The sequence below is a fragment of the Crinia signifera genome, chromosome 3, assembly GCF_055691185.1.
Source record: "Crinia signifera chromosome 3, ASM5569118v1, whole genome shotgun sequence".
Classification (NCBI taxonomy): Eukaryota; Metazoa; Chordata; class Amphibia; order Anura; family Myobatrachidae; genus Crinia; species Crinia signifera.
Window position 1 is genome coordinate 256,772,478 of NC_139219.1, and position 17,622 is coordinate 256,790,099.

Genomic DNA, 17,622 nt, shown 5'->3' on the forward strand with positions numbered 1-17,622 from the left:
GACAGGCATCAGGGTCACCGACAGCAGGAAGAGCGGGCTGCCCGGCTCTCCCCCAAGCAGGAGCCAACCCCCCCCCCCCCCCCCCCCCCGAGCAATTCTCCATCGGCATTTAAAGCCAATCCCCCACCTCGCAGCCAGCAGCTGTACCTGAGCAACACAACAGGGAGACGGGGGGGGGGGGGGGGGGGGCGGTAGCAGCAGCCTGGTCAGAGGCTCCAGGACCCGGCAGCAGCTCTGCAGTGACTGTCACGCCTAGCACCAATGGTAAGGTGTCCTTCTGTTTGTGTGTGTGCAGAACTGAGGTGCGATGTATGTGGGGCATAACATGTAATGAGTGTTATGGTGTGGCATCATGTGTAATGTAGTGTTCATTCTAGCATTCGCAATCTTTGAAAACCCATGCAATTCCTCTTCCCTCCCTGTGGTGTCGCTGTCTGCTGTAGTACTTCTAAATCCCGGGACCGTGCATCGGATCAGAATTGGAGGTTAGGCACACAAGATTCACCCTATTTCTCGGCCCAATCCTTTTAAATTGGATGAAAAAAGCCAAAATTGTATAAGTGTATGGCCAGCTTTACACTATTGTTACTATTTTGGTAAAATGGAAAAAGGGTTCCTTAACCAATATAATGCACCCATTGAGAAGGTAAAGTTAAAGATCCACTAAAAGGTGAAGTTCCACTAAAAAGGGGAGAACCTCCGACTTATGGTCTCCCTATTAATAGCAGAAACGGTCAGGCTGCCTATCCTGGGGCAGGTTTCTATTTTAGCAAGGGAACCTCAAACTCCTAGTTTTTGTCCTCCTTTCAATGAGAAACCCAAAGACTTCTAACCTACAGTAGGACTAGTTTTCACTGCATCAGGTGGTTCATGGTTTCTGTTACTAGTACGGTAGCTATGACTGGGGTGGTGGTTGGACACGAGTGAAACCAAACCAATTAATCTAAATTTCCTATTAAATACTATAGAATTCCTGCATGTTATACACATCTGAAATCCTAATGAAATGAATAGAAAAAGCTATGCACTGATTGCATTCCTCAAGCAAACACATATTAAAGTGCATATTAAACGACTATAAATCACACATTGAGCATATTTCCATGTGGTTTTTGCACTGTGTCTCTTGATGCAAATACAACACCAGTGTCTAAATTACCACAGGGTGGACCAAAACCCTGACAGAGTAATCAGTTGAAAACGAACTAGAACAATGGTCTCCAACTTTAGCAGCCTTACTTTTTGCTGGCCTCACAAACATCTGTAATATTGGAAAAGAGATGGTGGCTTTCTGTCTTGGTCATGGTGGAACAGAGCTGCTTAGAGTTTTTGAACATCCGAATTAAAATTTCTAAACTGAGTAGATAGGAATGTTCCGAGGAAATCACTTCAAACATCGCCTGTGGGGGAGGAGTAAAAAAAATGGAAAAAAATGAAATTGTGAATTAAACGATCTTACAAATATATATGCTACAAATGTCATGATAGGTCTCTAATGTACAACAAATTCAAAATATACCTCTTGTCTTTTCCTTTCTTCTTGGCTAACATTCAGTGACAGACCATTTTTTCTTACCTAGGAAAAGAAAAGATTTTACATGTTTATGCTCCATCTGCAGACCCTTTCAGGTTAGGCATTACATTACATATTGTTACAATTTATTGTTTAAATCTGGGCACACACCTTTGTGATAAAGTAGTGTGTACTCAACTTGATCCCCTGTGGCCCTGTAGACACAGAGTTAGTAATAGTTTAGTGTGTACTTTCTGGGATCGGAAGGTCGGCTGTGCTACACATAAGATGTGACCAGTGTCGGTATTTACCTATGGGCTACGGGGATGCAGCTCCCCAGGTAAAAACCACCACTCCGTGTCTGTGAGACTACACTTGTTTCACTGAGACTGGCAGTGACTTCCTATTGGAAGTCCGACCTGCCAGTCACCCATGGCAGTCCCATTGGGAGGATTTCCCTCCCTCCGGGACGCCTCAACGGGTTGCTGCGGCGGCAGCCCATAAAAACGGATGATACTGCACATGCGCTGGACCTGGGACCGTGAATATGCTACTATGGACTGCTCCCGAATCAGCCCATAGAGGCTGGGGACCAGTGTATGCACAGTACCTAAGAAGATACTGCACATGTGCCGTTCCCGCAACTCGCACCCATTTTACCAGTCAACTACTTACTCCTGTTCTTCTCACGAAAATATACTTATCAATGCTACAAACATACATTATGTATTTTTAAAAGTCTACAGTAGGCAATTTTTCATTAAAATCTATCAGAAATTAAATATCAGAATAAGTGATGAGTAACAAACCATTAATATCAGTCAGAGCTGAAGGGTAAACAGAGCGACAAGCATCTATTCCCACACAGAACATCTCATTCACCATGGACGCGATGTCTGCATGCACCAACATATTCATTGTATCCCCTGAGACGCATAGTAATGGCAAAAATCATAATATTTATTCTTATCTTGTTTTTATGGCAATCAGAAAAAACTGTGTATACATGACTTTGAACTATTAACAATACTTGTACTGTAAACTGTATTTACATTAACATTAAATATTTGACTTAAGTTCGGGTGTATGTCCCTATATTGCTGCTTTGGGGCTCACCATGGTAAGCTGTGATCGGCTCGCCACATCCATCTTGTTATCTTTATAAACATAAAAACATGATTTTATATACACAGATATTATATATAGGGACTAGGGTTGGAGTGGAGAGTTTATGGGCTAGAAAGGGTCACAGCTCAAAGTGAAAGAAAAAACTGTCAGGCCTCACCCTGATTTCCGTTTAATGCACCTTGAAGCGCACCTTGTCATATATCTCTGTCTAGATTTCCACCTCCTTGGATCCGGGAGGCTTCTCCATTTGTGAAGGTTGCTGCGTCCTCCCATAGTATTGGACTTTGGTGACTCTATGTTCACCCTTCTGCCCTGCAAAGGGTTCATTGTTTTTGTCTAAAATAAATCCAGAGCCTCTGGCTGTAGCGCTGGGTTAACATTTGCTTGTAGCATGTTTGTGTATATATATTATGAGTCAGCAGCACCTCCACATGAATGGAATATGGAGGATCCATACCAGATTTTGGTAACAGTAGCAGAATCCCAGGTGTGTAATCAGCAGCACCAGGGGTTTCCAGGGCAGAGTCACCTTGCTCTTGATGGTAGAACCCAAGTGATAAGCTGGGGGTGCTTTATGGTAGGGACCATTGGAGAATTGGAGCCTTTCAAGAGTCTGCTATGCTGAAAGTGCCTGTTTGTCCCCGTGTTTGTGATCCTTGTCACTTATATATATATATATATATATATATATACACACACATATATATACATATACATATATATATATATATATATATATATATATATATATATATATATGTAGGAGGAAGACCAGCAACAACCACTGTTATAATCCAAATATCTGTGCTGGGTGCCCTCACTGAAATAGAATAATCTTGTGTTGTGGAGGTGCGGCACTCAGCAATAAATCAGGTAACGTACACGTAGGTAGTTTAGGCTAAACTACCTATGTGTACGTTACCTGATTTATTGCTGAGAGCGCCGCACCTCCACAACACAAGATTGTGTATATATATATATATATATATATATATATATATATATATATATATATATATATATATATATATATATATATATATATATACACATACACATACATATATATATATATATACACATTTATACATTTTATGCAAAAAAATATCAAACCAGCTGTCTGTGGATTTAATGTAAATGCATCATATACATATCAGGAAAGATGCTCAACATTTCTGTCCACTTGGGACCACCATCAGGGGTTGTCACAGCATAACCAACCCAGTGTTATCAGCACAGCATAACCCATGCAGCATTTCCTACCGCTGTTGGAAATGTTGCATGTGTTATGCTGTGCTGACTACACTGGATTGGTTATGCTGTGACAACTCCTGATGACAGTCCCAAGTGGACGGAAACGTTGAGTATCTTTCCTGACATGTACAGTATATGATGCATTTAAATTAAATCCACAGCTGGTTTTATCTTTTTTTGCATAAAATGCTGGTGAGTGCTTCCTAATTTTTTCTATAAATACGGACTATTTTTGTTCTGGGTGACAACCCCGTGGATGTACGATATTCAGATGTGAGTGTGATTTCTACAGTCTGCTACCAATTCATCAGGTGCATATAGTACCCAGAATGGTTGAGTGCCGATCCGCCACACGAAATCTGAAATATATATATGTATACACACACGCGCACACACACATACACAAAACATTATTTACAACGCTTATGAAATGTGGCAAGTTACAGGATTACGTTAAATACAAGTTAAATTTCATGTATATATTACATTTTCTTGCTTTAAAAGTAGAATAATTATTGAAGGCAGATTTGGAATTCTGACTTCTCCACTTCTCTTTATTAAAAATAAATTAAAAGATCTTTAACATAACATAACACATAAAACAAAAGAATACTGATGTGCAAGTTACAGTTAACTGGTGACATTTCTATGTCTAAGCTTCTTGTAAATGTCTCCAATGATGATTAACCACATGAGCACAGCACAGCACGTTTCTGTTGTAAAGACATGACAAGTATCTATAAGGTATTTGTAGAGTAGTTAAACTTGACACTTGTTTGTGACATTGTATATTAAAAAAAAACAGTATTAAATTTAATTTGCCAAATTGTAGGCATTAACACGTCTTATTGCACCCGGTAATTGTATGGGTACCTTTAGTCAATAATCTGTAATAAAACTGACAAATGATAATTATAGCAGAATTATCCCACATGTAAATAAACTCTTCTCTGATATTGCAGTCAATGCTGCAGTGTTTGTTACCCACATATTACAGCAATAATATGCCTGATAATAAGTGAAGCAAATCAATCAAATTCTAATCGGACATGTTGCTAAGTGTGGTCTGAAGATGATGGCAGATTGCATTATTTCTTAGTATGCTTATGCGGAGTGACAAGAACAGCTGGTGTGTGACCAGCTAAGGTCTGATGTACAGATCTGTACAAACAGCCAAGTGCGTGGGTTTATTTTACAAATTTAAAACCACATTAACAAATCAGATTCAATTATGACTCAATAATTTATCATTTTTATATAACATTATTTTTCCTGCACAATAAAGTAGGGTTTATGTAATTAATGTTAGTAGACCATACTTGCCTACTTTTGAAAACTAGTTTCAGGGCGATTATAGTTGATAATAGAATTTTGCACAGTGCCCCATTGAGGGGGCATGCATGCTCCGCCCAAAGGTCGTGTCTAGTTCCATATTTGGAGAGATTGTAAAAAGAGATTGTGAACGTGGCACCTAGAAGCGTGGGTGTGTACTGCTACATCTGACAGGAATCTTTTAAAATTACTTATATCCAAATGTAGATGAGCCCCAAAGCAGTTAGTAAGAGCTACTATACTTGGTAAAGTGCTGGGAAATTGTGCTGATGATTTAATGTAACTGTATCTCTCATTCCTTTTTCCCCCCTAAAAAATGTGGCAGTGTAATGTGGGCTAGGTGAAATGAGGGAGATTGCTTGACTAATGAGGTAGAGAGGGAGATTGCTGTTATTTCAGGGAGTCTCCTGCAGAATGCAGGAGGGTAGGCAACTATGTAGTAGACTGTCTTTTGCTAGACAACCAAATGTAAACCAATGATTTTGGCAAAAACTGCTTAAGTAACAAGAAAATACAAGTTTGTAAACATGACAGTAAAAGCATATACATACAAAGCCACAGTCATCTATCCTACCTATGGCATTCGAATCGCTCATCGATGCGCACTGCAGCCTGGTGAAGAGTTGCGCAATGTGGCTAGTGTGGCGAATGGTGTTGCTGTTAAGTGTAATGCTTACGTTCATCCAACAGATGTCACGTTTGAGAATCACCATTGTGCATGCATCAGGTCTCCAATGAAATACAGTACAGTAATATAGCCCAAGAACTACTTTACTGATCTACAGTATCGTTGAATATAGATCATTTATGCCGAGCTAAGCTCCGTAGGGTTGGGTAAAGCTAGGCATACACTTCATCTCCAAGTTCTGGGGTCACAATGAGCGACTACGTAGCATATTTACAAAATGGCAACTGGAAGAGACTATCGGCCACAAAGGAGCTCAAGCTGAGCTCGGAATACATTTCCCCTCAGAGTCCCTGGAGCTAAATCAGCTACTACGTAGCATATTTACAAAGTGGTGGCAGGACGAGACTACTAGTAGACTTACAACAGTATTTACATTGAATACAGTTTTTAATGTAAGAATATTGCATACATCATATTCTATTACGTGATATGAAAATATAATTTTAAGTTTATGGTCATGTCAAAATGTACCCTACCTCTGGAGTACACCTTACAGACCCATGTAGGGTGCAACAAACTTGCTTCATAATATATGGTATTAGGTCACGTTGTCAAAATATCACGTTGATTAATACACTATACCAGAGGTTCCCAAACTTTTTTGATTCATGGCACCCCAGAGTAGAGTATCAGAATTGTTTTCACGGCACCACTCGGCTAAAAATGTCTTACTGAGAAAGTGAAAAAAATGTAATATTAAATTAATTAAATTGTGTTGATATGTCATAAATAGGTTTAATTATGTGGTGAGGGACAAGTTTCACTTTTGTTTTTCCACATATTTACTAATTCACTGCCAACAGAACTAGTTTTTCCTATAATATTCACCATAAATATTTTTAATAAGTCATGAACCATTAACTTGAGGCACCTCTACAAGATCCCTAAGGCACACCAGGTCGCCACGGCACACAGTTTGGGAACCACTGCACTATACACTATAATGTCGACATGGTTCAACATGCAATGGGCACCATGTCAATATCCTCAGAATGCCAAGATCCTCATAATGCCGCCAGGTGAAATGTCAACATTCTCAGAATGCAGATGGCTACATTTAGGTGGGAGGGTTACAATTAGGCTCCTGGGGGGGATGTTAGGGTTAAGGGGCATACACATATTGTGATTTTTGGCAATTTTCAAAGCAATCTGTCTAGCTAGCGTCGAAATTAAGCACAGATTGCTCCATGTGTAAACCCCATAGCGATGGGGCCACGCATTGCTATCCTCGGCTCAGATCTTCTGAGTTTAAATCATTACGTATGTACAGAACTTCAATTGTGGGCACTTTGTGGCATATACTGTGATATGTGTGCCCAGTGCGACATGTACTGTCATTGGGTGGCACCAAGTGGCATTTAGTGATTTGGAGTCACAGTGCAGCAGTTACTGTGATTTGGGGGCACAGTGTGGCATATACTGTGATTTTGGACACAATGTGGTATATATTGTGATTTGAGAACAGTGCAGCATATACTGTGATTTGAGGGCACAGGGCAGCATGTACTGTTAATATGGGGCACCATGTATCATATACTATGAGTTGGGGGTACCATTTGGAATATATTATAAATTGGAGGTACCATGTGGCATATACTGTAATATGGGGGGGGGGGGGGGATACCATTTTGAATATACTGTAATTTGGAGGTACCATGTGGCATATACTGTAATATGGGGGGGTACCATTTGGAATATACGGTGATGGAGGCACAGTGCAGCATATAAGGTGAATTAGGGTCAGCACAGCACATACTGTAATTTAGGGTCAAAGCGCAGCATTTACTGTGATTTGGGGCCAGAGTGCAGCATCTACTGTGATTTGGGGCCAAAGTGCAGCATCTACTGTGATTTGGGGGCACAATGCAGCATTTACTGTGATTTGGGGGCACAATGCAGCATTTACTGTGATTTGGGGCCAGAGAGCAGCATCTACTGTGATTTGGGGCCAGAGTGCAGCGTCTACTGTGATTTGGGGGCACAATGCAGCATTTACTGTGATTTGGGGCCAGAGTGCAGCGTCTACTGTGATTTGGGGGCACAATGCAGCATATAATGTGAATAATAGATACATCCAGTTTTTGTGTACAAAAAAAAAAAACAGCTTATGTAATGAAGAGAAACCTTTAAAAATATGCCAAGTTTCACAACTAAACCCGGCTGGGAAGCCAGCGATTGCTAATTACTGCTGAACAGAGAAGCCCTTTGGCTTAGCTGGTATATCAAGTTAGGAAATACAAGATAAACAAACATGAGTTGTTTACAGGTTCATTTCGTAAGTGTGGAACATTATGTCAATGAGTGTTTCTATTCATTTTTAGTACATAACATACTGGACATTATGAACTCTCTTATGTGGAAAATTACATAATACAGAAATGTTTATAGTGTGTATATGTGTAGGTAGAGAGAGAGAGAGAGAGATAGAGAGCTTTATACACATATACACATACACATAGTAACCACGTACATGCAAGGGGGCCTACACTACACATGTTGCATCCATAAAATTATACTTTCCCCTCCGAAGTCCCGCAGAATTGCAGAAAGGGGTGAATAGTGATTTCCGCACTTTAACAAATGAAGTTTAATTAGACCCATGGTTTGTTGCAGAAACAAAGTTACTTGCTTTTTGGCTTTGCTACCAACTGCGCTGTATCCTAGCCAATACTTTACAGTAGGTGAATACCTGATAACTGCAGCTTGACCAACATCCCATCCAATCTCAATGCAAGCCTTGAACTTCAAGGGACCTTAGAATCTTCAGGAAACTAGATGGACTCACCGCCACTTTCTATTTGGGTTAGTAACAAATGCAGCAATACAAGCAGAGATATCAGAAAAGGTGATATGATTATAACATAATAAGCGCAACAATAAATCTTTCAGGCCATTTTTGTAGCCATTTTTTTTGGCTATCTTTGTAGTACACTAACAGGCATCCCCAAATAGCTGAGTGTCTGCAGCTTATCTAATTAGGCTAACTATGTCAGTAACCAAATCAGGAAATTATATGGTCATACCCAGTACTATTTTTCTGGGAAAATAGGTCCAGGAACTCCAGGTCTGGGGGTGGATCAATTAAATAAAAATAATATATATAATAAAGAGAGGGAGGGAGATATATATGTATATATTGTATTTAGAAACAAAGGCACTCACAGGTGACTTTAAAATAAAACTTTACTTATGGAAAGTACATTTTTCGTTCCTGATGATGTCATATTTAATTAGAGGTTCAGGAACTGAGTTCCTGCTGGTTCCTGCTGTAAAATAGCACTGGTCATACCCCATTCAATCACAGGGAATTTCCATGCTCATATTGGGCTTTATACCCGGTATTTACTGGGTGCACCCGTTCACACTACACCTGAGACCAGGAAAATTCCTGTGGCTAGCTCCTTCAGACATAGGCAAGTATTCAATTCCCGGTGCAAGCTGTGACAGCGAGCAGGGCTGCCTGCTCACTGTCACCGCTCACCCGCACAGTATTCAACTGACCCCCCTAATCATAGGTGTGCGCACATTGAGTGTTAAGGGTGCACAGGCACCCCCTAATGCTGTGCCCCCACCCACACACTTATTGCTGCTAGTAATACTAGCAATACCTTTTACCAAAGACTTTTGCTTTTTAGACCTGTATTCCATTAAAATAAGCGCCCATCAATCAATTAAGTGTGTTTTGCATTATTAATTGTATTACACCATTGTCATATCACTACATATCGGTGTTATCCAGATATGATTTTGACTTTATTTGCATGTACTGTTAAAGTAATTAGAAGATTAAAACTGAAATAGGCAGGATATAATGGTGTTTTATATTGTAGTGAGTAGTGCACGCCTGATTGGCGGTGTTAGACATGCCCAATAGGTTGTGCTAGGCACACCGCTTTGACAGTGCACCCCCTAATAAAATGTGCTGCGCACGCCTATGCCCCTAATACACAGATTCCCCCTCGCTCCGTGTTGGGAGCGAGGGGGAATCAGCATATTTTGCTGCAGAAGCAGCAAAACCCACGTTGAAATGTAGCTGATTCACTGCATTAGCAGCGGGTTTCACTGTTTGGAGGATTCCCCCTGAACGCTGAATAGAGCGAGCGGCCGGCGCGGGGGTTAAACAGAGCGGATCACTGGTTATCTGCGATGCTCGCAGTTTAACCCCCTCGCCGGCCGCGGCGACCATCAATGAATACGGGCCATAAGCTGCATCTGCCTTGGCATTCTATAAGCCAGTACTGCACTCATACATGTACATACTGTACATGTCATATACACACGTCACACTCATATATACTCACATACATCTACAGGAGGCTCCAGAGGGGAGGCTGCAGCACAGTTCAAAATGATGAACTGCCACTCCAAACTGACTCACTGGAAGTTGGCGTTTCTCCCCTATTTTAATTGTGAACTGTGCTGCAGCCCCAACTCTGGATCTGCCCCTGCATACATCTTCTACACACTCAAACAATTGCACACCCCTTCTCCAGCAATCAGACCTCAGTATGGGCAGCAGCACAGATCGCATCAGAATGCCCGGCCCACTCTAGGAATCCCTGAATGGCCTATCACAGGCTTCTAGATGTGACCCAGGATTAAAATCCCAGGTCATTCAGATTTAACCCAGGTTGTCCCAGGAAAAAAAGGTAAATAGCAGGTGTGCAGTCCCAGGACGGTGATCCAGGGTTGGTGCCTTTCAGACATAAGCAGGTCCCAGGTACATTGGCAACAAAAAACAGGGATTCTCAATATATCTTAAAGGGGTTTTACTTGTAGCCAGGTCAAGTGATAAAAAAACAAAAACCTCATGTGTGGCCAACCGTCACCCCAAATTACAATCTCACTCGACTATTGAATTATGGAGCGGGGATTAGAGTCTCCACCTCACAATTATATTGAAAAAAAACAGTGGTGCCTGTAGGATCTGCGGAATATAAAACATATACAGTACAATCAGGACCATTGATAAAGCCAGCAGTTTTATGTTTGCAAATGAGTTTCTGTATAAAGACACCAAACTGTTTACTTAAGGTCTTCCTGGGCGAGCTCACGACTTTCTCACAGACTGAGACAATGGAGACAACGTAAGTAATTTGGCTTTCCAGAGTTTGATCTATCATTCGGAGAGATATTTCAGTTTCCAGGACCTCCAAGCATGATTTATTTTACAAAATATAAATCAAAAGCATATTTCACCAGTAGCATCAGAATAAAAGTCTACAAACTGCTCATTGTTTAAAGGACACAGCATCACATTGAGAATCAGCCGCCATGGCATTCATTCAATCTAATAGAAACTCTATACCTTCTTTCAGTTTCAGACTGTCTGCCTCCAAGAACAGGGGCCTGTAGCAAAGCTAAAATAGCATCATTTTCCTGCCCCAATGCACAAGCCAAGCGCGGCTCGTCATTTACATCTCATTCCAGGCTAGTGAAACTCCTCTTAAACCTTTGAGTGGCAAGTGAATTTGTCAAAATTGGTGTGAAAATTGCCAAGCAAACATTGTATTCATCATAATGACCTGTAATGTTTACCTTATATAGGAAATATCTTTTTTTCTACAACATTTTTTTATTTGAATTTATATAACAACTGTGAGTGACGATGGCATTTTTAGCCAATAATTTGCACATCCATCACAGCGATGCTGGCATTTAAAAGGGTTAACAGACAATGATTACATTTATTTTGGAGCTCTAAGTGGCTGATGCGGTGTTGAATGAAACTCGTCTGTAATTGCTTCTGTATTTTGTTCACAGAAACACCACCATATATTATCCCCTTATCTGTGCCCTGGAGTTTCTACCGGTCATCATCAGTATGCACCAGTCATAGGCTATATCCCTTTACTGGTCTGGAACAAGATATTCATAGGCCCCATATCAAACATTTGTAGGGGCCCTTATGTACCAACCGTGGCAGCTGCACCTTGCACTTATGGTAGGTACGCCATTGGGTTTATGCCTACCTCTGCATAGCCTGTACCTATTTTACTACATTAATATTGCCTGTTGTCTTCAGGCCGAAATGTAGATGCAGTTGAAATATAACTCAGCACTGCCTGCAATTGCCTGTGCACAGTACTATAGCATGCACAGAATGATAGCATGCAGGATGCATCAGGCTCTGCCAACAGGTGTATGTCCTATGTAGCACTATATAAGTATGCTGCATAGTATGGGTCACAGGGTTCACGGTGGTATAGTTTGCAAATTAAAGACAGGCACAGTACATTACATTATACCTGTTCAGCTTGTTTAACTAAATTCCTTCCAAAAAATGTTACCGTAACAACTGCTACAAACACTATGTTCAGTCTGATTTACACAGATCAGGTTCTGGGATATTGCACCATTTTCAGAAATCATACACTTAAATAATCTCACTGCGCAATCAAATCCTTTTATTTAGGGTAGATTACAAAATGTCCATGTCAACATGGACAGGAGGTTGACATATCAAATGCAGACCACTTGTCCCATCTAGTCTCCACTACAGGGGTCCAGATGTACTAAGCTTGAAAAGTGATAAAATGGAGGGAGATAAACCACCAGCCAATCAGCTACTACCTGCCATGTCACAGGCTGTGTTTGAAAAATGAAAGGTAGGAGCTGATTGGTTGGTGGTTTATCACTTTTAATTTTATCACTTTTCAAGGCTTAGTACATCTCACCCAGGGTGTGGACCATAGGATAGACCATGCCTAAATCGACATTAAAAAGGGCCACTTTACTGTTCCCAATTGTAATCTACAAAAAACAATTGTGAAAAAGTTCCAAAAAAGGGAAAAATTAGCAAAAAAACTCACTTCAACCTTCATGTGTAGACCACTGCCACATTAACCTTGTGCTTGTCGACCTTTGGTGTTGACATAGACACTGTCGATCTATTATCTGATTCCCGCCCTATTTGGGAGTAAACCTACACAAGCATGGGGAGAATTTACAAACTCCACACATTTAAGGCCAATATCAAAAGTGGTTTATATTTACAAACTATAAACAACCCTAGCCTTAATCCTAACCTACAATGGGCTGTTAACATTTACAATGTCATCAATATACTATGTCGACATTCTGTCATTGGCAACAACGTGATTGTTGAAATTTCCATTCTGGATGGCATTCTAAATGTATAGCTTTTCTTTGAGTAGCTTATGGCTGACACAAGGAACAGATATATAAAACAGTAGCTCTAGTACAGTAGTTTAAGAAGGGAAAAAACTGATATGAGAAAAATAACAGTTCCCCTCTATATTTTAATAACCTGCTATGGTGACTACATTGTTATTCATTTTATTGCCCATAATGATGTGTTCAAGGTTGAAATCATGGCTATGTATGGATAATCAGGTTTGAAAGGCCCCAATTAACATTTTTTCTGCAATACGTTTCCGTGTTTTAATTGAAAAAAAAAAAAAAAATCAGAAAAAAGTCACACTTCCTGACATACAAAAAAAATAGTGCCTTTAATAATAATGTACAATATTGAAGTGCAAATAAGATAACAATCCATTTCAGCATAAGAGGCAGTCTCCTACTGTGTCCAACACAAGGCAACACATACATATTTATACTCTCCTAATTGCTCTATGGCTCTGCTGGAAATATTCCAACAGGCTCTTATCTGTTTCAGCGGGTACCAGGGACCAAAATGTCTGTGAGAAATTCTCAACACACAAAAGGCAGACACTTGGAATGAGAATGTACAATGAAACAGCTGTTGCATATGTACTATACCAGAATCCTACATTCTTAATAAGGTTATTGCCTCTACTCTCTCAATTACAGTACTTGTAGTTTAAAAAAAAATGAATCAATATACTAAGTATTATGACAGGACTTAATACAAGACTGTCCAAAAAATCAGTTATCGGTGTTCATAGGGCTTGTATACATCTGTACTGTTTCACTACAGAGATATCAACACAGTAGGTCCAGTATCATATCATCCAAGTTGTTAGTAATAATGAAATTAATAAGAATCATAGACTCACAAATTGCTGAAAACTAGCTGCTAACATTGTTTGAGTTTTGATTATATAACCACTAAGCAATAGCCAACCGTTTCAGCACAGTACTACAACATAAATAAAACAATAGAACTCTTGGGTTTTCTCTGTGCGCTCTGGTAATAATATTAATAAAAACAACATCCTTTTACTTCAAAACCTATTAAGAAACACTACAGTATATGGCATATTAAGTTTATGCACTTAAAGGGGGTATCCATTTAATTCACGTTCATGCTGCAGCTGTGAAAAATGTTTTTATCCCAGAAAAGCCAAGACCTATTTATTTTCACACTACTTACCTCAACAAAAATGGGCACTTAGGCCCTTAGGTACTTGTGGATTATCACGGCTCCCATCTCATGCCATCGCATGCCATATATAGTGGCATGCGATGGGATGCTATTTTTGCCTTTTTTTTTAAAATTGCATGCAATCACATCGCATGCAATGGCATGCGATTTTTAACAGAAAAGCATCCAAATGCATTGGAATTAGTATGAAACATGTTCAATGGCCCCCAAATGGCATTTTTGAGGCTGTACCACCCCCACTATCAACGCGAACCCGAAGCGTGGCGAGCGCAGCGAGCCCGCGAGGGGCGGCGGTACGTGTCCTACGACCTTTTCATACCCCCACTATCCCTGTCGGCGTGGAGTTGAGAATAGAAAGTGTGGTGAGCGCAGCGAGCCACCAAGCCCGAAGCGTGGCGAGCGCAGCGTGCCCCGCGAGGGGACGCGGACACCTGTGAAGCCCGCGAGGGGGCGCGTATACCTGTGAAGGTATCCGCGTCTGCTCGCCGCGCTCGCCACACTTTCTATTCTCAACTCCACGCAGACGTGGATAGTGGGGGTATGAAAAGGTCGTAGGACGCGTACCGCCGCCGCTCGCCACGCTTCGGGTTCGCGTTGATAGTGGGGGTGGTACAGCCTCAAAAATGCAATTTGGGGGCCATTGAACATGTTTCATACTAATTTCAATGCATTTGGATGCTTTTCTGTTAAAAATCGCATGCAATGCGATTTTTTCATGTGCCATGGCCATCGTGGGAGCCGTGATACTCCACAAGTACCGGCCCTTATTCCGATTGAATCGGACGGCTGCGTGTTCGGTCGGACGGCTGATATATTGTGTTTGCGCATGTGCAGAGGCGTTTCTGCGCATGTGTGAACGCCTCGCATGTCTGAACAGCGTGAATTCCGTGAGGAAATTGATCGGTCGGAACCATTGGAGCAGGGGGTGGAGAGGGGTGTGAAGGGCTGTTTGGGCTCATTACCATATGCGTATGCCCCGGGATTTATGGGCGTTCCCTTGAAAACACTGGGTGTACGCATTGTAATGCGGCTGTGACGCACGTGTGGGGGGCGGACAGCTGACATAGCCGGATGTAAGCTGCCCGCCCATAGCCCTGCTTTCATACGGAGAAATGTCCGAGTGGTCTGGAGCACTCGGTGCTGCCTGATCGCTTGGTCCATCATTCGATGGTCGGCGACCATCGGAGGATGGGGAAGGTTCCCACAGATGGGGGAGGTGGTCACATGAAACATCCACTCGCGGTCCGTTCGCTTGGCGTCTTACCGCATTTGGACTATGTGAGCGATCCATACGGTAGGCAGGGCTAAGAACACTCTGTGGCCGTCCAAATTACGCATCCGTCCGGGTTAACTAGAATAAGGGCCTAACTGAGGATTCACTTTTACATGCCTGAGGCATGCAAAACCAATCCTAATAAGAAGGGGATGGTGGCTTGGGGCTAAGGGAATGTAATGGTGGCATAGGAGGGTGATGGAGTTAGGGGCTGAAAGTGGTTATGGGGACTGAGGTTGCTGAAGGTGGTGATTGGGCTGAAGATGGTGACAGGGCTGGGGTCTGAGGGTGCTGAAGATGGTGATGGAGCTGTGGGCTGAAGGTGGTGATGGGGCAAAGAATCATGATGGGGCTTGGTGCCGCAAACCGAGGAAGGCATTGGGGGCCATTGAGCGGGGAAGAAAATGGAGGCCTGCTGGCCAAGGAAGTCAATAGGGGCTGCAGGCTGAGGCGATGAGGTGCTGTGGGCTGGGGGAGGGCGTGGGACCAAGTTTCAACCCACTAGCCTGGTCTGGACTCTCTAGAGGAAGGCACTCTCTGGAGTGGACTTTCTGGAGTGACTGGAGGCTGGTCTTCATTAATTCCTTGGAGTACTCTAACCAAGTGGCCAGGAAATCTCCATTGGAAAACTGAAATTCCACAAAATGAAGGCACCGCGCTTCCGTTTTGGTTCTGACAATACAGGGCCATTCTGCACATGTGCTGTACTGGTCTTGCACATGAGAAAAATGACAAACATTAGTAATTTGCAACATGTTCAGGAGCTGCATCGGAATCTGAATCAGGCCCATGTTAACATACAGCCTTAAATGAGCCTCAAAGATAATTAAATTACCCCTACATGTAATGCTGAATATATAACAGAAACCTAATCAATGCAATACGCTACTTTATGTATTGTTACATTTTAGGGTATCTATTAAGTAACAATATTTAAATAAAAGACATATACTATACATTCAGTTTTGGCTGGAGTAAAGCACGGTTGACCCAGTAAATGCCACACACCAGGTAACATATGTGGAGTGCACTGGAGTTTAACTTCCACACACACTGACCATTATAGATTAACGTCATTTAAAAACCACAAGTTTATGGGCACTTGAATCTTATAACCATATAAATCATTTTCCATGCTTTCCCTATTCTTCTGTGCAGGCCGGGGTCTCCCTCAGCCAGGGATAGCAATGTAAGCCAAGAAAACTTGGATTTGTGAACGGAATACTGAGATTCGGGTTCTGGCTCACAGCCATACTACCCTCCACAGAGCTGGGCAGACAATCGCTATTCAGCAATGTGTTCTACAATAATTATGGTTTCAAAGTAAGCTTTATCAATGGCTATAAAATAAGCAAACTTTTAATGCCCACAGTAAGGGAACAAATAAGAGACCGATGTTTAAAACATAACATCTTACATACATTGATGCACATCATTTAGTTTCGGACACCCACAGTCGCACATAGAACTATGAAATCATGTGTTAATTCTATACACTATTAAAACCCTATGTAAAGTTTATTTTCCCTTAACCAAAAAGTTATACATATGGCCATGTGATTATTGTGTTTATGAATGTTTAAGCATACACAAAAGCATTTTAACCTGTATCTTTCACTAAAATATGGGGCAAGTAGCTACTGAATGTTAAGGGGAAAATGTATCAAGCAGTGAAAGAGTGGACAAGCGGATATGTTGCACATATCAACCAATCAGCTTCTACCTATAATTTTCTAGATTGCACTTAGCAAGTACCTGATTGGTTGCTATGGGCAACTGATCCACTTGTACGAAGCAGTGAAGAGTGGAGGTGGACATCTGCCTCTTAGGAACAATGATGTTGTCTGCCGCTAGTACAGTCAATCGTAGGATAAAAAAGTTTCTTCAATTTTTTTATAATTTGTACCTAATTAATCCAGAACCGATTATTGTAAGCAGGGCAAGTTTAAGAATGTTATTTTAATATAATTGAAATTGTGTCCATCACTAAGGGGGTCAATCCAATTCAGCATAATTAACTTACGTGGGGGAGACATTGCGGCTGCAGCAGCGGCCGCACTTAATGGAGGCCGAGATTCACACTAACGTACTCGCTACTCCATAGG

At 41.4% G+C, this 17,622-nt stretch overlaps 1 protein-coding gene across 4 annotated transcripts in view; it reads right to left on the reverse strand.

Moving 5' to 3' along the window:
- Positions 1-17,622, reverse strand: part of ARHGEF26 (Rho guanine nucleotide exchange factor 26) — a 132,518-nt gene that overhangs the window by 96,406 nt on the left and 18,490 nt on the right. For all 4 annotated transcript variants that reach the window (XM_083177910.1, XM_083177907.1, XM_083177909.1 and 1 more), the window contains exons 5-6: positions 1,520-1,576; positions 1,240-1,400 (exon numbers count right to left, since the gene is read on the reverse strand). In XM_083177910.1, coding sequence (XP_083034036.1) covers positions 1,240-1,400; positions 1,520-1,576 — 218 coding nt within the window. The remainder of the gene's footprint in view (positions 1-1,239; positions 1,401-1,519; positions 1,577-17,622) is intronic.